Source organism: Drosophila rhopaloa, unplaced genomic scaffold (assembly GCF_018152115.1).
Source record: "Drosophila rhopaloa isolate 14029-0021.01 unplaced genomic scaffold, ASM1815211v1 contig_2, whole genome shotgun sequence".
Taxonomy (NCBI): domain Eukaryota; kingdom Metazoa; phylum Arthropoda; class Insecta; order Diptera; family Drosophilidae; genus Drosophila; species Drosophila rhopaloa.
The window spans coordinates 818038-838696 of NW_025335083.1; the positions used below are offsets into that span (position 1 = coordinate 818038).

The 20659-nt window shown below is 35.6% G+C and overlaps 3 protein-coding genes across 4 annotated transcripts; all 3 read left to right on the top strand.

Moving 5' to 3' along the window:
• Positions 1-5648: 5648 nt before the first annotated feature.
• LOC108046555 lies at positions 5649-6427 on the top strand. Its single transcript, XM_017126297.1, has 2 exons — positions 5649-5680; positions 5740-6427. The coding sequence occupies exon 2, from the start codon at positions 5778-5780 to the stop codon at positions 6318-6320; it is 543 nt and encodes a 180-aa protein (XP_016981786.1). The 5' UTR covers positions 5649-5680; positions 5740-5777; the 3' UTR covers positions 6321-6427.
• Positions 6428-6582: 155 nt separating this feature from the next.
• On the top strand, positions 6583-7708 carry LOC108046543 (accessory gland-specific peptide 26Aa). 2 transcript variants are annotated; one of them, XM_017126264.2, is made up of 2 exons: positions 6583-6638; positions 6696-7708. In XM_017126264.2, exons 1-2 carry the CDS (start codon positions 6605-6607, stop codon positions 7571-7573), a joined length of 912 nt encoding a protein of 303 aa, XP_016981753.2. In that variant the 5' UTR covers positions 6583-6604; the 3' UTR covers positions 7574-7708. The 2 variants fall into 2 exon arrangements, 1 of the variants encoding a protein (XP_016981753.2); XR_001769388.2 differs by having other exon boundaries at positions 6591-6642; positions 6696-6812.
• Positions 7640-8214, top strand: LOC108046551 (accessory gland-specific peptide 26Ab). Its single transcript, XM_017126281.2, has 2 exons — positions 7640-7783; positions 7844-8214. Exons 1-2 carry the CDS (start codon positions 7753-7755, stop codon positions 8083-8085), a joined length of 273 nt encoding a protein of 90 aa, XP_016981770.1. The 5' UTR covers positions 7640-7752; the 3' UTR covers positions 8086-8214.
• The last annotated feature ends 12445 nt before the right edge of the window (positions 8215-20659 follow it).

A 20659-nucleotide genomic window follows, 5' to 3' on the forward strand; every position in this document is an offset into this window, starting at 1 on the left:
TTGGTTACAGTCCTGCAGCCAAATTTGGTGACTATATGTTAATTGCACCTCACTAGGGTCAGTTATCGAATTTCCTCTTCAATGATTGATGAGGCTGGCAAGGAAACTTTATTTTGCTCAAAAATAATCGAGATAAATATTTGAATAACTGTCCACTTCGGAGCGACTTAAAATATTGTGTATGATACCATTGTGAATGTCAGATACAGAGTGACGTTTATATGAAAAATAGGGGTATACTTTCCAAACTTCTCTTAAAAACATCAAAATCGTTTAGATTGCATACATTAAAGTCCAAGTAATAGGCGGTCAATTAGTATTAAGTGGCTTTTATAAGAACTAAAGAACAAATTTTATTTAACAGGTATTTTAAATCTCTTCAATTAGCACTTGAACTAAAAATCGACTACTTGTAGACGTAATTATACAAAGCACAAACAGTTTCGTCAATGAAAATCAAACGGCTCAAGCCGATTTTGGTGAATGAATTTTGGTGTTAAGGTCTTAAGTTGTTTTCCAGCCAACGCTCGTTTTTCAGACCAGACCAACAGACCCACGCAGACCATAAAAACTGAAATCAACGCATTTATTACATCAAAGTTTGTAAGAGAAACCAAAAACGAGCGTAGGCGACAAAGAAAAAGTTGCCACGCGCCAACCTGTCGAACTTCCCATTAATTAGCCAAAGTATTGGCTTGGCATCGAGACCATCCACCAAAACTGCAAGGGGGTTTGGCTTTATTATTGTTATGTTGGCCGAATGAAAAAACGGGAGCTTATGTCACCGTCTCATGCGCGGGCGGATGTCTATAGTTGGACCCATAAAGACAAGAGATGATTTTTATACGCCTTAACTCGTAAGCCATCTGCCGGTCCACATGCCATAAATGGCACGAAGTGGATGATCGTACAACAAGAGGCACTGACCTACATCAGATCTATAAAGAAATTAACTAAGTTAACTAACTTGTTACTGAGCCTCCTTGTGCACAACTTTATCTAAAAGATCTCAACTTCTCGTTTTTAAAATGCTCTTTTATTGAAGTAATTGCACTGAAAAAGTTAGGAATTTTTACTACATCAGTACTATTTATGAAGAAATTTATTTAATAATAACAAATAATATAATTAATCCAATCGACAGAGTGTAAGCAGTTCGAAGAGTTTTCTTTAATATAAAATAATGGCTAAATAGTTAATAAATACACAAAAACGTGTAATTTTCGGTGTTCTAAATGGGAAGTAAAAATTGCTATGTATACCTATATACAAAGTATGTGTAGGAGCAAAAAATCCAAAGAGTCGGAGGAAAGGGTCCTTTGCATCTCTTTTTAAAAGCCCTAGCAGCTGCCTCAATAAATGTACTCAAGTGAATGCATATGTCAGCCGAAACGATTTGAATTTCAGAGCAGTATCGAATGGTGTTCAGGCAAGTTGCCACTTCGTCATAGGGGCATCATCTGGGCCCATTGTGGCACTGCAGCCGCCGAGCTAGACAATCGCTTGGCAACTGCTCAACTATCTCATGGATGCACCGCCTCGTGCAGTCACAATTGTGTCAACGTTGCACATTTTCGCTTTTTTCTCACATTACCAGCGCGATTGTGAGTAACTGAATAATACGAGCGACTTGTTGCCGCCTTGCTTTCTATCGGCCAGCTAAATTGCAACTTTCCACATGCCACCAGCGCACTTTATCCCACAGATTTCAGTATTGCTACGAGTATGGCAGTGGGTGTAGTCGTCTAGAGAGATGTGAAACAGTTGATGCTGATGTTATGCTTGATTTTTTCAGCGATTTATGTGTCATTGTTTTGGCGTTTGGAATTACCCAGACTCACTCTCATTGAGGAGATGGCTTATTGTTGTTGCCGGGGCCAATGGTAATGTGATGTTGATAACTTTCCCTCCTCGCGATTATTTCCAATTGCGTGTCGAGCGGAAGTTGGTTTCATGGCTTGATCTATGCAAGGTGATGTAATGATAGTGGGTGCTGCTGATGATGATTAGCCGAATTAGTGCTGCATTCGAAAAGGAAAGTTGAAAGCTAGGAGGGACACCAAAAATCGTATTTAATTGTTCATAACTCGACCGATTGCAACTTATCTTTTACGCTAAAATTTAGCTACCATATTACCAGAGGCTAAACGGTTTTTGGCCAGTTGCTTAATATTTCACCTTCTTCATCAATTAAAGATGATAGAGAAGCTAAGATAGAGAAGCTTCTGACTAAGCATTCGCCCACATAACGACCTCGTCTATTCGATGGTGATAACGTAACTCCCACTTCTAAGTGTGTTTTATTTTCCGTTTATCGGCAACAAGTATCGAAAGACAAACCAAATTTCATTGAGTGTTGCGAATTAAAATGCAGATTATGTACGATATTTTAGTTTAAAAAGTATCTCGTTAGTTTAATGAAAGTGGACAACCGTTACATTCAAATTCATTGGCGTTTTGGGGACTTTGTTAAAAAGCTGATCTAATAATTTTATATCAAGAAAAGACTGTAGTTCAATATATTTTGGATCAAACAATATAGACTTGCACCATATGTTTCTCAAAAATAATTGAATGCCCAGTAATTTTTGTAAAATAAAGTGAATGGTAACGACTTCGTTTATAATGGAATGCTGACTTGAGCATTGCTGCTCAATTGTGGTAGAGATTATTATAAAGTGTGTCAACCATATTGACAAATGCAAATGATCCACTTTCGAAGTCTGTCGAAGACTGTCGTTACCTGTCACTATCTTTCAAACTTCTCTTACGACATAGTTCATTGAAGTCTTTATCAATACCAGGTTGCCTAAGTTTGATGCCTTTGTTTAATTTCAGGCTGGTGGCTTGTTAGGCTTCCTGAGCTATGACAACCCGGTTATTATGTCATATGACTCCCAATTCCACCTATAATAGACCTTTGCACGCAGGCTGCCGAAAATGCCAGAAGTCAATTAAAAGTCCATTATCCACACCATGGAGGCTGCCCAATCAGAACTGCCTGTGGATTTGTTTAATAAACAATTTCCGCTTTGATTTCTGGCCGCTTGAGGGTGAGGATTCCCTCGAATCGGGGCTAATTAACCTGACTGTTTCTGATGCGGGACAATTATGCCAGCCTTAGTGTGAAGAGTGGTCCGCTGCTGGCGAACAGTTTCATCGGTGGGGCTGATTGATGCGCAAGGCTCAGGTGTTTTTGTCGGCTTTTTGATAGGAAGTCGCAGCTTCCTCTTGTTGGCCGCAGTGCACTGCGTACTTTGCACATTTTTCGCGTTTCTTTCGTAAAATTAGCGAGCAATTCAGTTTCAGGCTGGCGTTCCTTTGGTCCATTGATTGCTGACTTACGGCTCAGTCCAATCGAACTACAATGACAGGCCGCCTGGCATTTATCTCTTTAAGAAAAAGCCGACAAAATCGATGTCATTGGAAGGCATTGCAGGCATTCGATCCGATTAACCCTTTACTTACCCATGCGAACACGTTTGTTAGCTCGAATAACGTCGCTGGTCAAGAGTACTTTTGACTTTATACTTTGAACGCCTTTTGTTTGACATTGCAATCAGCGAGAATATACTAACTTTAGAGTTCTTTGGGACTGCTATTTAAGAAGGTTCGATGAGAAAGGGTTAAAACAGGTATGGTACAGCATAACATTTGAGTTTACGTGCAATCAATTAATGTATCACAGAGAGATGGAAAAGCAAAGCGGTATAGGAAAGGGACTTCCCCTTTGGTTGGCCAGCTTCCACCGGAAAATATTTGCTTCCGTTCTTTGCCTTTTTCATTCTATGGAGTGGAAAATAAATTACAATTAAATGCAACAAACATGCAACACACTTATTCACTGCGGAACGCGGCGGATGTTTATTATCAAGTGGATACGTAGCGACATCATTAGCCCCTGTCCCTGGTCACTGCCCATGCCCATCAGTGGTTCTCCCCGGCGCCCTTTTCCATATGGAACGACAGTAAAAGTGGCTGGCATGCTAATCCGGAAGTAGGTCGTTTTCCAAACGCAATCGAAAGCGTGTGATGGATCCGAACTCCAGCTGAAAAGCGTCGAAAATCCGCTGCGAGTGGGAACGCTGCAGCATGGGAAATTGAGACCAACAATTCAGTGAAAAGCCATCTTCAAATGAGAGTCTCAGACTGTTCGTCATCATAACATAGCTATCAAAATGAGAAATAAGGCATTATCTTTGTGTGGGAATGGCGCTCTAGGAACAGCGAAAAGGCAAACAAAGTATCCAATCTAAGATAGATAAGATATCCAACCATTGTCTACGCTTTGATCAATAACTCCAAAGGTATGTTCGAGGAAAGGAACCAAATTGCGTTAATTCAATGAAATATTTAACATAAGTAACATTGGCTTAAAAAAAGTTTACATATCTTCTAGTTATATTAAACAATTATTAGTTTAAAAATTTTAATTTCTTTGCCCAGATCGTTTCTACGACAGTTAATGGATATAGTCAACCGCTATGTTCTTCAGGGAAACTTTTGAATGATATTTCAAAAACAAATTGAAAACTGTAAAGTTGAAATTTTCAATCCATGATTTAATACCAAAAAACGAGTTTTATCATTAAAAATGTGAGTTCCTCAGAGTTTAGAAGTTTTCTCTTGCCGAAGATAAAAAAAACGTCCTCTTTTCAATACCTAGCTTTATAGTTTTGGAGATCTCCAATTACACGACCAGGCAGAAGAACATCTTTACTAATGAATCAGTATGATACAGTTATCTGATTTTGCTAAACGTTGAACTATTTTCTTAAGCCTGTAATCAATCAAGATATTCAAATGCGCATGTATCTTAAAGTATAACCAATTCGAACCAATTGTTACCACCTTTTCCCACTATGATTACAAAAGGGGCTATTCAAAATCCTCATTAATGAGAAGCTGGCTTGGTTGACCCTTAATTGAAATTTAAATGCGCATTATATTGATAATGGTGTTCCGATTTCCTTTTAAGGGGAATTCCAACACACTATTACGCCAAAGTTGGCTTAGATCACAAGGCAGTAACGACTTTTGCCCATATGAGGAGCCGCGGCAATTTAAGCAGCGTGCCGCAGACACCACGCAAAATGCGAGCAACTTGCGCATAAATCGCTGTGTTTTCAACAATTAGCAGGGGACACCCACCCAAACGGGGATCCGATCCACGGAGTGACCACTCGCCCACGAGTTGGCCATGCCTTAGTTTTATGAATCCCACGTCCAATTTTCAATTTGACTCGTGCGCAGGCGCAAGATTCAATTTAAATATTCAAGTCGGCGAAATTTGTAGTTTGATCTTTTCCCATTCTACTCGCATTGCGGATGTTGGAAATTTTTGAATTGCCAAGTTGCAGTTTCACTTTTGGGTGCAGACAGCGCAGCCTTGTTCAGATATATGCTTGCATTTTTAATTTAGTTAATCTTGGGAATCTGCCTTGCCTGCATCATCAGATTATAAGAAATTTTTATAAGGTATATATTATGTATGAAACTATTTTTATCTTTTAACTAGAAAATAAAGCCGACTAGCTTATTGTTGCATAAAAGCCATATCGAAATGATTTTCCGCGAAGTTAGTACTCAGCTGACTTGAAGCCCATATATAATGGTATATAAAATAAGGTACTTAAATACTTGAAAATGGGAGGTTTCTTTGTATGGTTGATTGCAGTTCGTAAGTCTTATTTTAAGATATTTTAAAAACATAAATTGCCTTTAAATATTTAAATTTAGTTGCTTGCTGCCCAGTGACCAAGATAGAAGCCCAATTTATGGCATTGCCTGCTAATCCCGACTATGTGACTCAAGAATCGGAGTCAAAAGAATCTCTAAAGGGGGATACATTCAACCAAGAGCTATTGAATCAAGTCCAGCTTGAATTGAACGCTCAGTTGATCATTAACTCAGATTTGATGTCGAAAGTCAAGAAGCGTAGGGATTTTTTGGACTATATCAACCGAAGTGCAGTCAGAGCCATGCAAAAGTTTAATACGACGAATAACGCTGTGATGAAGGCCAATCAAATATTGTCCCAAAAGAAAATTAAAATCGATTACAGTTGGCTCTTGATGGAGCGCTGCCGAAACATCCAATTCCGGGATGAGAAGGTACGGCGAATTGCCGACAGGCTGGCCGACAAAAGGGCCGAAGAATTCCATCCAAAAGCAAAGAAGCATTTTCTAACCAAATATCTTAGGCTCTTGAAAGCTTTGGAGGAGCAGGTAGTTCAAGAAACGCGTGCCGGCATGGGGTTACCCAGAATTGAGTTAAGCACCGGAATGCCTAAAAGTCCTCTGTCTGCAGACTTCAATTAATTTCATGCTAAGGCAGTCAATGAATTACTTTCTTAGGTAATTTTCTTTAAAAATTAATAAAAATGAAATGTGACGCTATGTAAAAATAAAAATGAAATGTGACGCTATGTATGTTGCTTTTTAGAAGGGAACGTTTGGTAAACTTATGAAGTTCAGTTTATTAAAAGTCAAGCAGAACGAAACACCGCCCGTTACAACTGACCTTATGTAACCAGGGAATCTTCTATATAAGAAAGAGCCTACCTTACTGCCCTGCAAACTTTAAGTACAGCTGTTTCTTCGAGATGAGGGTCCCATTGTTAAGCCCTGCAGTCTTACGCAAGTACGCTTATGCTATCGATTGAACATATCTAAAAGTGATTATTTTTTGGTTAGTTTTGTTGGTTAACGTGGCCCACAGCGCTACTGCAATCGAACCCGATCAACCGAAAATCGATTTTCCGAAAAGTGATTTGACCCAGAGTGATTCTTCAAAAGGCAACTCTGTGCCCCAGAATGTTTTACCCAAGAGTGACGCGCCGCAAAGGGATTCTTCCAAGAGCGATGCACCCAAGGGCGATTTTCCCGTGACAGATAAAACCACAAGCTTGCATAAAAGCGATTCACTACAGGATATTACAGCCAAGGCGGACGATTTGGCACAGGGTGTTCCCCCCAAAAGTGATCCTCCCCTTAACAACACAGCGAAACAGGACTTCATACTTATAATAACAGATAAAAGGCATACCGAAGGGGATCCGATCCATGAAGCCTCAATATCGGGGCGATTTCCGGAGTCTAATACCGCGACAGTCAAGGCGCTCCAACAAAGGTTGTTGGAGGAGCAGGCCAAGACGCTGGATTTTCGGAACCAGTCCTCGTATTTATTCAAGGAATTACATGCCAGAAAGTCTCAAGTTCTAAAAACTCAGGAGCAAAGCCTTGATATGGTCGCAAAGATGAATGATGTGAACCGCAAGCTGCTGGAGACACATGTGCAGCTGGAAAATGTGCGAAAGCAGGTGAAGAAGTGTCAAGGAAAGCTTTCTGGCAAGGAGTTATTCCGGCTGGCCAATATCGAGGCAAATAGGTTGGTGAAGGAGGAGCGGGAGCCCATCGTCAACTACAACCATAGGAACAGGTTCCTAAAACTCCTAAGAGAGCTGCGGCGGAAGATCAAGGAGGAAATAGACAAAATCTCTGTGCTTGTCGTTGAGACAACCACGACCTTGAGGCCTTCTGACCGAATCTTTCCCACTCTTCCTTGGCTATAATAGGTGCGATTCCTGGGTTCTTAGTCAATAAACAACAAAATAGAAAATTCCGATAGCATTGAGTCATAGTAAAACCTTCAAATTGCGCGCTTTCTTGATCAAATTAGCCAGAATAAATCAGATTTTTACAGCTCAGCTCCCTTATAAGCTCTTTTCAGTCTAAAGAATAACTCCGAACAATGAACTACATCGTGTTGATTTGCATTTTTTGTAAGTTTCTAGTGTTGCCCGAGGTTCTATGAGATTCGTATTTCCTTTTTTATACCGCAGCATACATTTGCCTCTGGCGATTCACAGAAGCCGCTCCATTCATAAGCATTCAATCCAGTTCAAGATCGAAGTCTAACAAAATGGTGGGCGGATATATGAGAACGGTTTACGACTACAAAATTCAGGACAATGTGAACGATTCCACTGGACGATTGATTCACAGCCGGACGGCAGATTTTAAATCGGATTTCTTGAGTCCGATGGAGCAACAGAATATACGCAATCAACTGATCATCTCGTAAAAATACAGTCTCTGGCATTTCAATATTAAAATATATTAGCAAGGAGGTATTTTGTATACACTATGGTCAAGGAAACAATAACAATAAAACAATAAAAATTTAACGAAAGGCCCCTTAAAAGGAAAACAATAGTAATACATGTTCACAGCGCTTGTTATAGACTTATTACCTATTATCTGAGTCCAATGTCAACCAGATATGGTCTAACCGACTACACAGAGAAAACTAAGAACAATTTAGATAAAAAAAAACTGCGTAGAAACATTTTGAAAATGAAATGATTTATAAAAAATGTGTATTACTTTTATTTGAACTATAATTTTCTTTGTATTTAGGGGGAAATCTTGATAGCGGGTAGAGGGATATAAATTTAAAAAAAAAGAGTAAGTAAGGGTATTACTATATATTTATAATATACCGTTACTGGTATAAGTAAAACTGCTTGTTTGTCCATATACTCGTTTAGGAATCTACTGTTAAAATATAAGTAGTATATAATGTATGATATAATATTAAGTTAATGCGTTATTATAAAATGACGATGCTTTACGTTTATCTTGAAAACAAGCCAAAGACAGACTTTCTTATCCTTGTATACTGATATACTTTGTTTACCCCACCGAAAAAAATTAAAAATACAAACGAAACCATTGTTGAATGAATTGAGTATTCAAATTTCTTAATAAACTTCTTAAATAAACATAAAAACAAAACTATTTTTTTTATACTCACAAGTGTAAAATTGTAACTTCTCCTCGGTAAGACGATTATTAAATAATAATAAAGCAGCTAATTTTACATAAATTACCCGATCGCTCCTATGACGGCTATAGAAAATAGACTTCCGATCTGAGCAATTTTCAATTAAAAAGGACTTTGGAAAAACTTTCAAGGGTCAAGCTTTTAAGATGAACTCGTTAACAGTTTATAATTAGCCAGACGGAAGGGCCACTAGAAATGGTGATCAAGAAGCATTCAAGCTTCCGACCAAAATTATAAAAATCTCTACAATGGTATAACAAATCGATTTATTTAGGATCGATTAAAATGTAGGAATTCAATACGCGGGGAAGTATTATGTGGATAATTCTAAACAGTACTTTCAAAGTTAAGATGTATGTTTTTTTGGTGATTGATTAAAGTATTTCGTGCTTTATACTTACTTAGTACAGTTACAAAAATAATACGAACGTATGTATATTAATATTTTATTTTTATTAATATTGTTATTTTACATACAGATATGTTATAATGAATATTTTTACAAAAGTAGATTAAATATCCATAATACTAAGAACATTTTTTGATTCAAATTTTTAGCAACAACACTTAAAAAGTGCAGATATACTTTAAATAAAATTCAAATGGTTTTCGCTCAATTGTCGTTCTTCCTTTATTATTATTTTTGAAAAATTGATTTTTGATTATAAAATTCTTACTATTTATGGAACATTTCCACAGAATCTTCTTTCTTTTATAGCATTTTTGTAAAAAAAAACTTAAGTACGACATCTACTTTTAAAACCCATTTTTTTCTGATTTTGGTACGAAATCAAGTACGTTTGTACTTAATTTTAGAGCGGCGAATTTTCAGTGAACCTGTGTCGTTAAACTGTAGGTCATAAATAATCGTGTACATATACTTTCTTAATTATGAGATCTGCAATAAATTATGCGATGGCGCCTTTTTGACATAATTAGTCTACTTGGTCGGCAGGAGTCTTTTACTTTTATATTGACCCATTTTAGCTACCTGTAGCCTTCTTGGTGATTCGTTCGTGTGCTGTAATATACGCAATAAAAAGATATGTTACTTTAACTGGAATTCAGTTGAGGGAGAAAGTGTTGTGAAAGTGTACATATTCTTAAAAGGGAAATAAAACTGCGTTGTACCTGCTCAAAAGCGTTTCGTTTGACAGATTTATGCTTTCGGGTTGAGGATCGTCTGCTTTCCTCACAGCTTGGGTCCACGACCTGTTTGTTAAATATGATCTGGTATTTCGTAGGTAAATTTTTGTATTGTTATTGCCTTCTGTTGAAAAGGTTATACATTGGTTGTTCTCGAATTTGTTTCTTAAATCGATGGTATTATGCAAATAGTGAAATTTAAAAACAAGAGGTTTCATCAAAGCAAATATGGATTTTTATAACCCGTTAGTCATAAAGTAAGCAACATGGTTAAAAAATATATATATTTAAGATAAGGTTTACTAGCGCACTCTTTGACCCCGTCCACCCTAACGCCCACATATCGCGAAACTCTGTAGTAACATAGAAGACCCCAGTTACATGTTTATTTATTATATATTTACAGATACACCAATATTTTTTTTTTAATTATACAATTTTTGTAGAAGTTTTAAAAATTAAAGTCAAGCATAATCAGTGACGTCGTCGCAAGCAGTATACCAACATTGTATGTGGCCATCTACCACAGCCATATTTATAGCCTTGCAGAGGATATTATAATTTTGGTCAAAAGTGTGCAACGCAGTGAAGGAGACATCTCCGACCCTATAAAGTATATATATTCTTGATCAGGATCACCTCCTGAGTTGATATAGCCATGTCCGTCTGTCCGTCTGTCTGTCCGTCTGTCTGTCCGTCTGTCTGTCCGTCTGTCTGTCCGTCTGTCTGTCCGTCTGTCTGTCCGTCTGTCTGTCCGTCTGTCTGTCCGTCTGTCTGTTTCTACGCGAACTAGTCTCTCAGTTTTAAAGATATCGAATTCAAACTTTGCACACACCCTTCTTTCCTTTGCACGCAGTATATAAGTCGGAACGGCCGGGATCGGCCGACTATATCCTATAGCTGCCATATAACTGATTGATCGGAAATGCCATAACTCTGCTGTTTGTTAAGTTAGGAAGTTGGGACCTTCTATGGGTTTTATATTTGGCCAATCAATCCGACGTACCAAATTTCATAAGAATCGGCCGACTATATCCTATAGCTGCTATATAACTGATTGATCGGAAATGCCATAACTTTTGGTGTTTGTAAAGTTAGGAAGTTAGGATTTTGTATGGGTTTTATATTTGGCCAATTAATCCGACCCACCAAATTTCATAAGGATCGGCCGACTATATCTTATAGCTGCCATATAACTGATTGATCGGAAATGCCATAACTTTGGTGTTTTTAAAGTTAGGAAGTTGGGATTTTTTATGAGTATTAAGAATGCATCATATGAATAATTTTGGAGAATATTCTGCAAGGGTATTTCAACTTCGGCTCCGCCCGAAGTTAGCTTTCCTTTCTTGTTTCATGAATCGAATTAATAATGCAAATACTTATGAAAACAATTTTCTTTTAAGTATCTTCTTTTCTATTCTGAATTTTTTTAGTTGTGTTTTTACTTATCTATTAAAATTGATTGCATTTTGATATTTTTACAATTGGTCTCTATAAATTCCAACTAGTTCTTTACTAATTTTACTATTCCTAAATGATGTGGCCTTGTTAATCGCCCAATATTTATGTGCTGGTGTCTTGTGACTATTTTTTGTAGTTCAATTTGGATGGACAAATTCATAAATCTCACCATTTAAAATAAGTAGAGAACAATTCCTTTGGTTGCCAGTAGCACGATGAGGTGTTGAATAACGTGTATCTCGGATACTCGACTATAGAGTTCGATTTTTTTTATTTTTCTCCATTTCCTCCCGCATTTGCACTTTATTATTGTTCTCGTTTTATATACTTATCCCTTTAAGAGTCCATCAACAAACAAATACATAAGCGTCTAACTCCGTATTCTGTCAGGTTTGTCGGATGGGTAATTTTTTACGAGCCGCAATCAGTAAATGTGTCACGTAATCAAACATGAAAATGTACAAAAATAAACACATGCTTATATTAAAGAGTGATATTTATATTTAAGGCGCACGACAATCCATTAAAAGCCTAAAACCCAAAAAAACCGTACATGCCAACACATTTATCATTTTTATATTGCTTGGCCATAAGGCTGAAAACGCCCATCAAAAATATTTGTCTAAAGAGGGAAAGACGTTTTGTCATTTTGATGACAGAGTACAAGAAACAAATTAACAACTGTTTCTACAGATAATTACTTCTGTATTATATTATAATTTATGCATAGGTTTTCTATTTCTATTTAATCTGGGGCTTTGACTCGAGTATTGTTGTTTTTCATATTTTTTTATATATTTATTAGTAAAAAGTTTTTTATGTTTTGAATAGTAGAAGTAAAATTTAGGAAAGGATTTTGTAATTGAGTTTTGTGTTTTTGCTTATTTTACCTATTTTACCAAAGTTTTTGAACACTGTTCTTAAATTAGCTTAACATTTAATTTTTTAATTATTAAACATTTTATTGATATTTGTATTTAACTTTTATGTTTAATAACTAAAATACTTAACCACAATTTATCAATAATGGGGAGATTACAGACGCTTATCTAATTGAGTCCTACCAGCTCTGTTGTTCAACACTCTTTGATTTCTACCTAAGGCTTGAGTCAAGTGAACACCTGGACACCTGGTTGCAAGTCGAACACTTCACTGTTGAGTGTTTACTACTTAGCCAGCTCTCACACTGAGTTGGTTACTTTTCAAATGACTTTTGTATTGATTGGCAAAGGACAATGAAAATTAAATCGCATTCGTTGCGGCGCAGGACAGGAAACGGAAACGTTAAAAAAACTGAGACATCGATTCGCATTCAGTGGAGACATCCTGCGGTGTCTTTGTGCCGCTTGAAGTGAATCCAGACTCATGAATGAACCAAAAAATTACCTACACGAAAATACATTTCCCCTCATTGTTCATTCGAACACGTTTTATTTCATGCTGAGATTTCTTTCTTCTGCCAGCCGCCTAGACTCCCTGTTCTATTAGTTTAAAAGGAAGGCAAAGATACGTAGTTGCTTTCACCATAGTCTGCCTACGAAAATAAGCACCGAGTGTCGAACAAATTTTGAACAATTAGTGAATATGGTTAATACGAAAACTAAGTGTCCGATTTTCATAAAATTTAAAAGCTATCAGAATAGTAAATAAGAGTTCATGCACTTCCACGTTAGCCTCAAGTCCAGTTTCTTATTGAAAATGCCAGTCGTGTTACCAGTAGTATTTTTAACATAACAGTGACATTTTGAGGTATTCATTGTTGATTTAATATTTCGGTGGTCTAATAAATTTAAGTAACCATTTTTGATGGTAGAACAATAAAGTCCAATGGCTCTTATTTGTGTGTATGCATAAAAAATCTTTTTACAATAGAAAAGTTTTCTAATATATATTTACATTTGGGCTATTAATTTACTACAGAAATAAAGCTTATTTTAATGATTTTTCAGTATATAGATTAAATATTTACAAACTTGGCAAACACCATGTGTTTACTTAGCTGCGCGCTCGTCTGATTAAAATGATGATAAAATTTAATTCATGGCAAGTCCAAGCGCCTGCGACATCCTCATCCTCTCCGACATCGCTTTTATAGACAATTATCATGATCCAATTACAAATAAATGCCTCAAATCATAAACAACATTAGCCAGCCAACACAAAGGCGTTCATTCTTCCTTATTTATCTCTTGTGTCTATAAGATAAGATTCAATTTCCTGTGAGAAATATGTTAAGCTTGAACTTGGCAGAATCAATATAAATATTAATAAATGCATAATACCTGTTATGTTTAAGACTTGGGCAATACTAGCGTTTTTAGTCGATTTTTATTCTCTGCTCTAAGAATATCAAAACTATATGACACCAAGAATTTTTTTTGGCAAACCTTCGTTAAATTTTTTGCCGTTTATGAACAGAATGAAAAGGAAAGTGTTTTGTGTAAGAAAGCTAGAACATAACCCTTGCTTTTTAAAGATGTTATACAAAGTTTGCAGCGCAGTGAATAAAATAATTTTCGACTAAATAAAGTAGATATATTCTTTAACGCTTTTGGCTAAAAAGCTTCAAATACGTTTTGAAAAGTCGAATCTTTCGCCAGAAGATTTAAAATCAGAAATTTTGTATGTTTAATTTTCTTAGCTCGAAAAGAGGTGTTTTTGGTTACCATATATGACGAAACGGCTGGGATCTGGTTAGTTTTGTGTGATGACCCAGGAGGAAGACTTTTAAAATAATCTAGCTTTAACTTAAAATAACACAAAAATATTGTGGAGCAGTGGAAAGTCATTGGATGCCTAAAACATTTCAGTTGTTAATGCTAAAATTTTATTTAGTTTTAGAGTTAGAATAACAGGGGATTTGTATATAAGAATTCGCTGGGAGCTCGATTATTTCCTTTCATGGGATGTGATTTTTGCAAAAAGAAAACTCAAGAACGACAAATAAAAAACTCGCCAATACGACAAAATTTCTTTATTTAATTTGAAAGGGTCTTATCTTTTATTTGCTTATTATGGTAGCTTCTTGAAAAGGTCTGTGTTTGTTTGTCGATGTTGCATATATCATGTGAGGAAGCGAAAATCACTGACTGTGATTTTGATGATTTTGCAAGGCAAAATAAAAAATTTAATTGATTAAAAAGAATGAATCATTCAAAAAATATTTGTATTTGGTAGAGTTCTTATCCGCCTGAGAGTTCATCAGCTTTGTTGGTAATTAAAAAATGTACGGCAAAACCAAAGACGGTTTCGTGAACATTGTTTTTATGGGGCTTTTCCGTCGAACATAATTTAAGTTACAAGTGAGACCAGTCAAGCTAAGAAAAGTTTAGATATTTGATGAAATTTGTATACCATATTTTATATTTACCTTGTGAACCACGTATGGATGGGTGTTTGTCATGACCTTGTGGTCCCAGATTCCAGTTAAATTTAAAAAGCCAAAAAGCTTTTAATCTGGACAATCCGCCTGATTGACGAATATAACAAGCTGACAAAAACGCATGTTTTCATATATGTTCATTGTTGTCTTCGTTACCATTTATAAATTACACATTATATATTTTTAACAGCCGCTCACATCAGAATTGTTGGATTATAAAATTACACTAGCTTACAAACTTTAAGTGACAGTAATTGTATTTATAACGCCAAACGTATTTAATAATAATACAAAATCTAACATTTTTGAAATCACCCTAACATTTTTTTTCTCAAATACAGAAATATTACATATTTGTTATACCTTAGAAAGAGTTGGAAATCTTTCGAAATTATTTTCTAAAATGTTTTGTCAGAACTGTATCTTTCCCGTTATTTTTATTTCAAATTTTAAATTTCCTTTAATTACAGATAAAATGTTTAAATTAACAAAATTACACTTTAGTCCAAAAAACTCGCATTTTGTTAAATAAATGTTTAGAACTGGTGTTATCTTTGAAGTTAGAAATTATAAATTTGAGATATACTTAAAAGATATAAATAATTCTTTTCTTCACGTTGTTATATTGTAATTTTTCAATAAAATTCGCATATTTCTTTATAAAACAGAATATAAGGCTACCAGACATATGTACATATATTTGCTATTGCAATCACAACAAGGATGAGGTATAAAATTGTCCCCCAAAATTTCGTTAGTATGGCATCTTCGAAAACACGTGCTACATTTTCAAATGACTGGGGCTGATTTTCTATCCAATTAATTAACCACCTCTTACTTTTCTTTGATCAAATTAAGGCTTTTATTGTCGTAAATGACAGAAATGGCAAATATTGGTGCTAATCAGTTAATTGCCTGATGCGAGGCTGTCGGTAAGATGTCGGTGTGAGTGTGAGTGTGTTTCTGCCAAAGTTCGACCGGGCTAACTTTAATTGTTTAAACAATCGAAAATCACACAAATCACGCGAGCGTGAAATTCCGATAAGACGTGAGTTCTAGGCTTCGGCAGCCTTCAGAGCTTAGGTTATTTCAATCCGTCCGGGGAAATTGAGCAACTGCTCAATCGATTGGGAGTTTCGCCTCGGTTCCCAGGCATGTCTCCTTCAAGTGGTTTTTTTATGGCTGTGTGCGGTTTCTGATTCACGTTTTGCTAATTTCTCCGCATTCATTTTCTTGTCTCGTTGTTTTGCCATTTTCTACGGTATCGGGTCCCCACACGCCCCTCTTTGGTTTCAATCAATTAGATTGAAAGTGAAAACCTGAAAGTGTGAGTGAAAATGATTTGCAATCAAACCTCTTTGATTAGAGCATTCATTTTGATTAGGTCTAATGAGGCGGGTGTCTGTCGATATCTGTAATTGCCCAGTCTGTTTATGCAACTCCCATCCTAAGTGTGGGACTTCCCCCCATTCCTCCACCAGCCAGTTTGCCCATTCGCCTTTTGGGGCACCCGCACAGTAGGAAAATTTATTTCAAATTTGGTTCTGCCCCAAAATAATTATCAAAATAATCAGCAGACCACAAAATTAATTTGGGCTTCTGTTTCTGTTTCTCAGATGTGCACCACATGAGTCGAAATGATGGGGGTTCCCCTTCCTTGAAATGCGGTTTCACTTTTTTTAATAAACGCACACCAAATTACATAATTTTAATTATCATTTTGAATGAATAAACTGAATTATTATTATTTAGTATTAACTTGACAATAAATATTAATTCCTCTAACTGAGATGCATACATTAATCTAAATGTATGTATTAGGGCGGATATCGTATGTGCGGATATCGTGTATGCAATCTTTGGACATTAATAATCAATATTGCTCAGGAAACATTCTTTGTAAAATCACAATTTACAAAAAATGTTGTAGATTTTTTTTTGTCAATGAAATTTAAAAAAATCATGTTTGAACCTCCACATGATCACCTCTACGAACTTAAATTTTTTCAATAATAACAAACACTACCAAACCCGAATACCATTATTTTTGATTCAGTTTTATTTTGTGATTCTTTTGCCCTCGGTTTTAGCCAAGAAGCACTTGTTTTGATTAACCCTGTTATGGAAGCCCAAATAATTATAAATTAATGTGTAACTAGCTGCTGCTCATCCCAATACTTCCCCCTTCATTTTCCATTGTTTTTTCCATTCCTGCTTCTCTTAATATAATTATGTGATGTTTTTATTTCTTATATTTGTGCCGCTTTTGATGTTGTGCTCGGCACATATATGGGTGCAAAAACACTTCTGTATGTTTATGTAAAATATTCGGAAAGCAAAAAAATATTGCCCAAGAACTATGGTAAAAGATTCAAACAGAGGGCTTTTAAATTAAGAGACTCGTTTTGTGTAGTAACGGTCGGGCGGACGACTATATTCACGCGTTTAGAAATGACGAATATATATATATCTTATAAAATCAGAAATGTCACCTTTACTGCGTTGCAAACTTTAAACTACAAGGATATTCAAATAAGAATTTCATCAAAGCCTTCCTTCCACAGTAAATTATAAAGATGATAAATATATAAAGACTTTACCCGCTCGAAAAAGAAATGTGCTCTCTAAAAATTAAAATAGATTGAAATACATTAAATATATTAAAAAACTCAAAAATGTTCAGTTTATAAGTTTTTTAAGTAAGTCAGTAAGAATTTTTTGTATTGTGGTCTTCAACAAACTGCTTTCGCATGATTCTTAAATTCTGAAATCTTAATTTATTTAAGTTGTTTGCTTCATTTGACAACGATATTTTTGTTTTAGGAAAAAACTTTTCTTTATAAAATAATAAACAACATGTATAACAAGTATAGTGTCTAACTTCATTGTCTTTATTTACCAGACCATTCAAAATATATAACATTTTAATTCGATAATACGTGTGCTTTTTTAAAACGAAGATTAAATGGACACTACTAATTAACCTTTACGATACGCGCTTTGTATTTTTGAAATGATAAACTGCAAAAATTTAAATAGGTGTGATTTTCACATTATTACCTCATTACGGGGTGCTTTTGATTGACCAAATTTAAAAAAAAAAATTTATTTTTTATTGAATTCAAAAATCAACTATAATTATAGATATGAATATTGACTACTATATGCATACTATTAGCATATTTTAAACTATCATAAAATTATAGTTGGTTCAACTATTTCTTGTCTTTAATCGGAATTTTTATATTCGGAAAACAAGGGTATAACAATACCCTTGCAGAGGGTATTAGGGTTTTAAAATTTTTGTCAAAAGTTTGCAACGCAGTGAAGGGCACATTTCTCTTGATCAGCATCACCAGTCAAGTTGGTTTAGACATGTCCGACTATCCGTTCGTTTGTCCATCCGTCTGTCCGTTTATACGCAATGTTTTTTCTCCCATAGGAACGAGCTATAGTATTTTTTCTCAATTTCAGAAGTATCACATCATATGTTAAAGCTTCTTTGATTCGTAACGTAGTATAGTGTACTCCTTCAAGATATTGTCGTTGCTAAATATTTCAGAATTACGGTTTTACTTTTACAAAAATCGGACCACTAGCTATATGATAAACTGAAATAGAAACGATCAAAATTTTATCGGAAAATCGACCTAGCTTTATTGTTTTTAAATATAGAATATTTATTATTTGTAACAGTTGCTAAATGTAAACCTTAAAGAATAACGAATCAGTGAGTCTAATTTGCTAAATCCAATTGTTTCCATATTTTTCCAATAACGCAACCTATAATAAATTTTACTGTTACTGATGTTTCTGGTGGGCGGAGATGAAGGTCTTAAAGCTCATAAGTACTTGCATATATTACGATGTATATATTTCTCTTTTATAATAACTCTTTTACTTTTTTGGTACCATTTACAAGTTGCTATTGGGGTTTCTTTATTATTTGTTGCTAAACGAAAGCAAAAATGGTACGATTTACATAAAGGCATTCCTTATCCCATACTAGGACCGACCATTTAAAGTTAAGCCTGTCAATAAAGTGTCTTAGTTATGTGTACTTCGTTTAGAATCTTTAAAAGGCGGCATAAGGTAGGTTGAGTTATTACTGCATGGACAGCGTTAACCGTATTGAATTTGCATAACAATGAAAAAAGGCAATGTGCTTAAAATCTGGTGAAGACAACTTTACTTGATCACTAATATATAAGTAAAGCAAACTTTAAACCGAATTTTACTGAGTCTTGGCAACAAAGTTTCTTTTATGTTCCTTTTGAACCATCATAAAAGATTTCAATGACTTCTGAGAGCGTGGAAGTTCATTAATAGCCAGCATTGCCAATCTATCAGTTATCCACTCTTTCAAAAACTCGAGATGAGTTAGCATGTAAACTGATATCTTAATATTGATCATTGCCCCAACGACTGAGAACGAACGCGATCAGAGGTAAATCTTACGATCGGCGGAAGAGGCGAAGGAAAAATGTAAATAAACCTATTTACATATATTCGATGAATGAACTCGGTAACGATGCCCTACAAATGGATTAACCGGCGATGGCCCGATCAATGGAGCTCTCGTGTGGTTTCAAGCTGTCCAATGCCGGTTCGCACCCAAGCCATTGTCTTTGTGGTTGTCGGCGTTCGTTTTGTCGTCAACCTTACTCGGATTCATTGATAAAACTAGTTAGAGTCGTCGCTTCCTCTTTGTAAGTGATTTTTTCTCTCCCAGTCTCGGTGGCACTTTCGTGGCATTTTTTTACGCAAATCTGGTCGGCCGGATCTGGTCGGTTGGTCTTTTGCCCAGTTGGTCCCTCACCAGGTGTCGAGTTCGTGTGACCACAGTAGCCCAGTACACTCTTTGGCGGAAGTTGATATGGGAAATGGATTGAGTGGCAAATACTTCGAAGACAAGTTGCACAGTTTGTTGAATTCAGCTGAAGATGAGGCTCTCCTTGCGGTCAATTTGATAATTGTTTCATAAACCTCGCAGTTGAATATGGTGTTTCCATCATATTAAGACGTGTTTTTTTTTTTTAATTTTTCAAAAACCTATACATAAGGTATTAGGCTCCATACCTGGTACACTGTACTATACTCTTAACGCTTAGCTCAATGTTTCAATAAATCAAAAGATATAAATTTACATTTACATTGAGCTACATTTGTCCATTTCCGTTAGCTATTTAAATTCCCTTTGTAGACGGAAGGTAAAATTAATTTTAGAAACAGGTATTCAGATAACTATGTATTTCTCAATTTAAAACAACATAATTAAACAAGAAAGGAAAGCTAACTTCGGGCGGAGCCGAAGTTGATATACCCTTGCAGAATACTCTGTAAATTATATTCTCCAAAATTATTCATATGATGCATTCTTAATACTCATAAAAAATCCCAACTTCCTAACTTTAAAAACATCAAAGTTATGGCATTTCCAATCGTTCAGTTATATGGCAGCTATAGGATATAGTCGGCCGATCCTTATGAAATTTGGTAGGTAGGATTGATTGGCCAATTATAAAACCCATAGAAAATCCCAACTTCCTAACTTTACAAACACCAAAGTTATGGCATTTCCGATCAATCAGTTATATGGCAGCTATAGGATATAGTCGGCCGATCCCTTTGAAATTTGGTAGGTCGGATTGGTTGGCCAAATATAAAACCCATAGAAAATTTCAACTTCCTAACTTTACAAACACCAAAGTTATGGCATTTCCGATCAATCAGTTATATGGCAGCTATAGGATATAGTCGGCCGATCTCGGCCGTTCCGACTTATATACTGCGTGCAAAGGAAAGAAGGGTGTGTGCAAA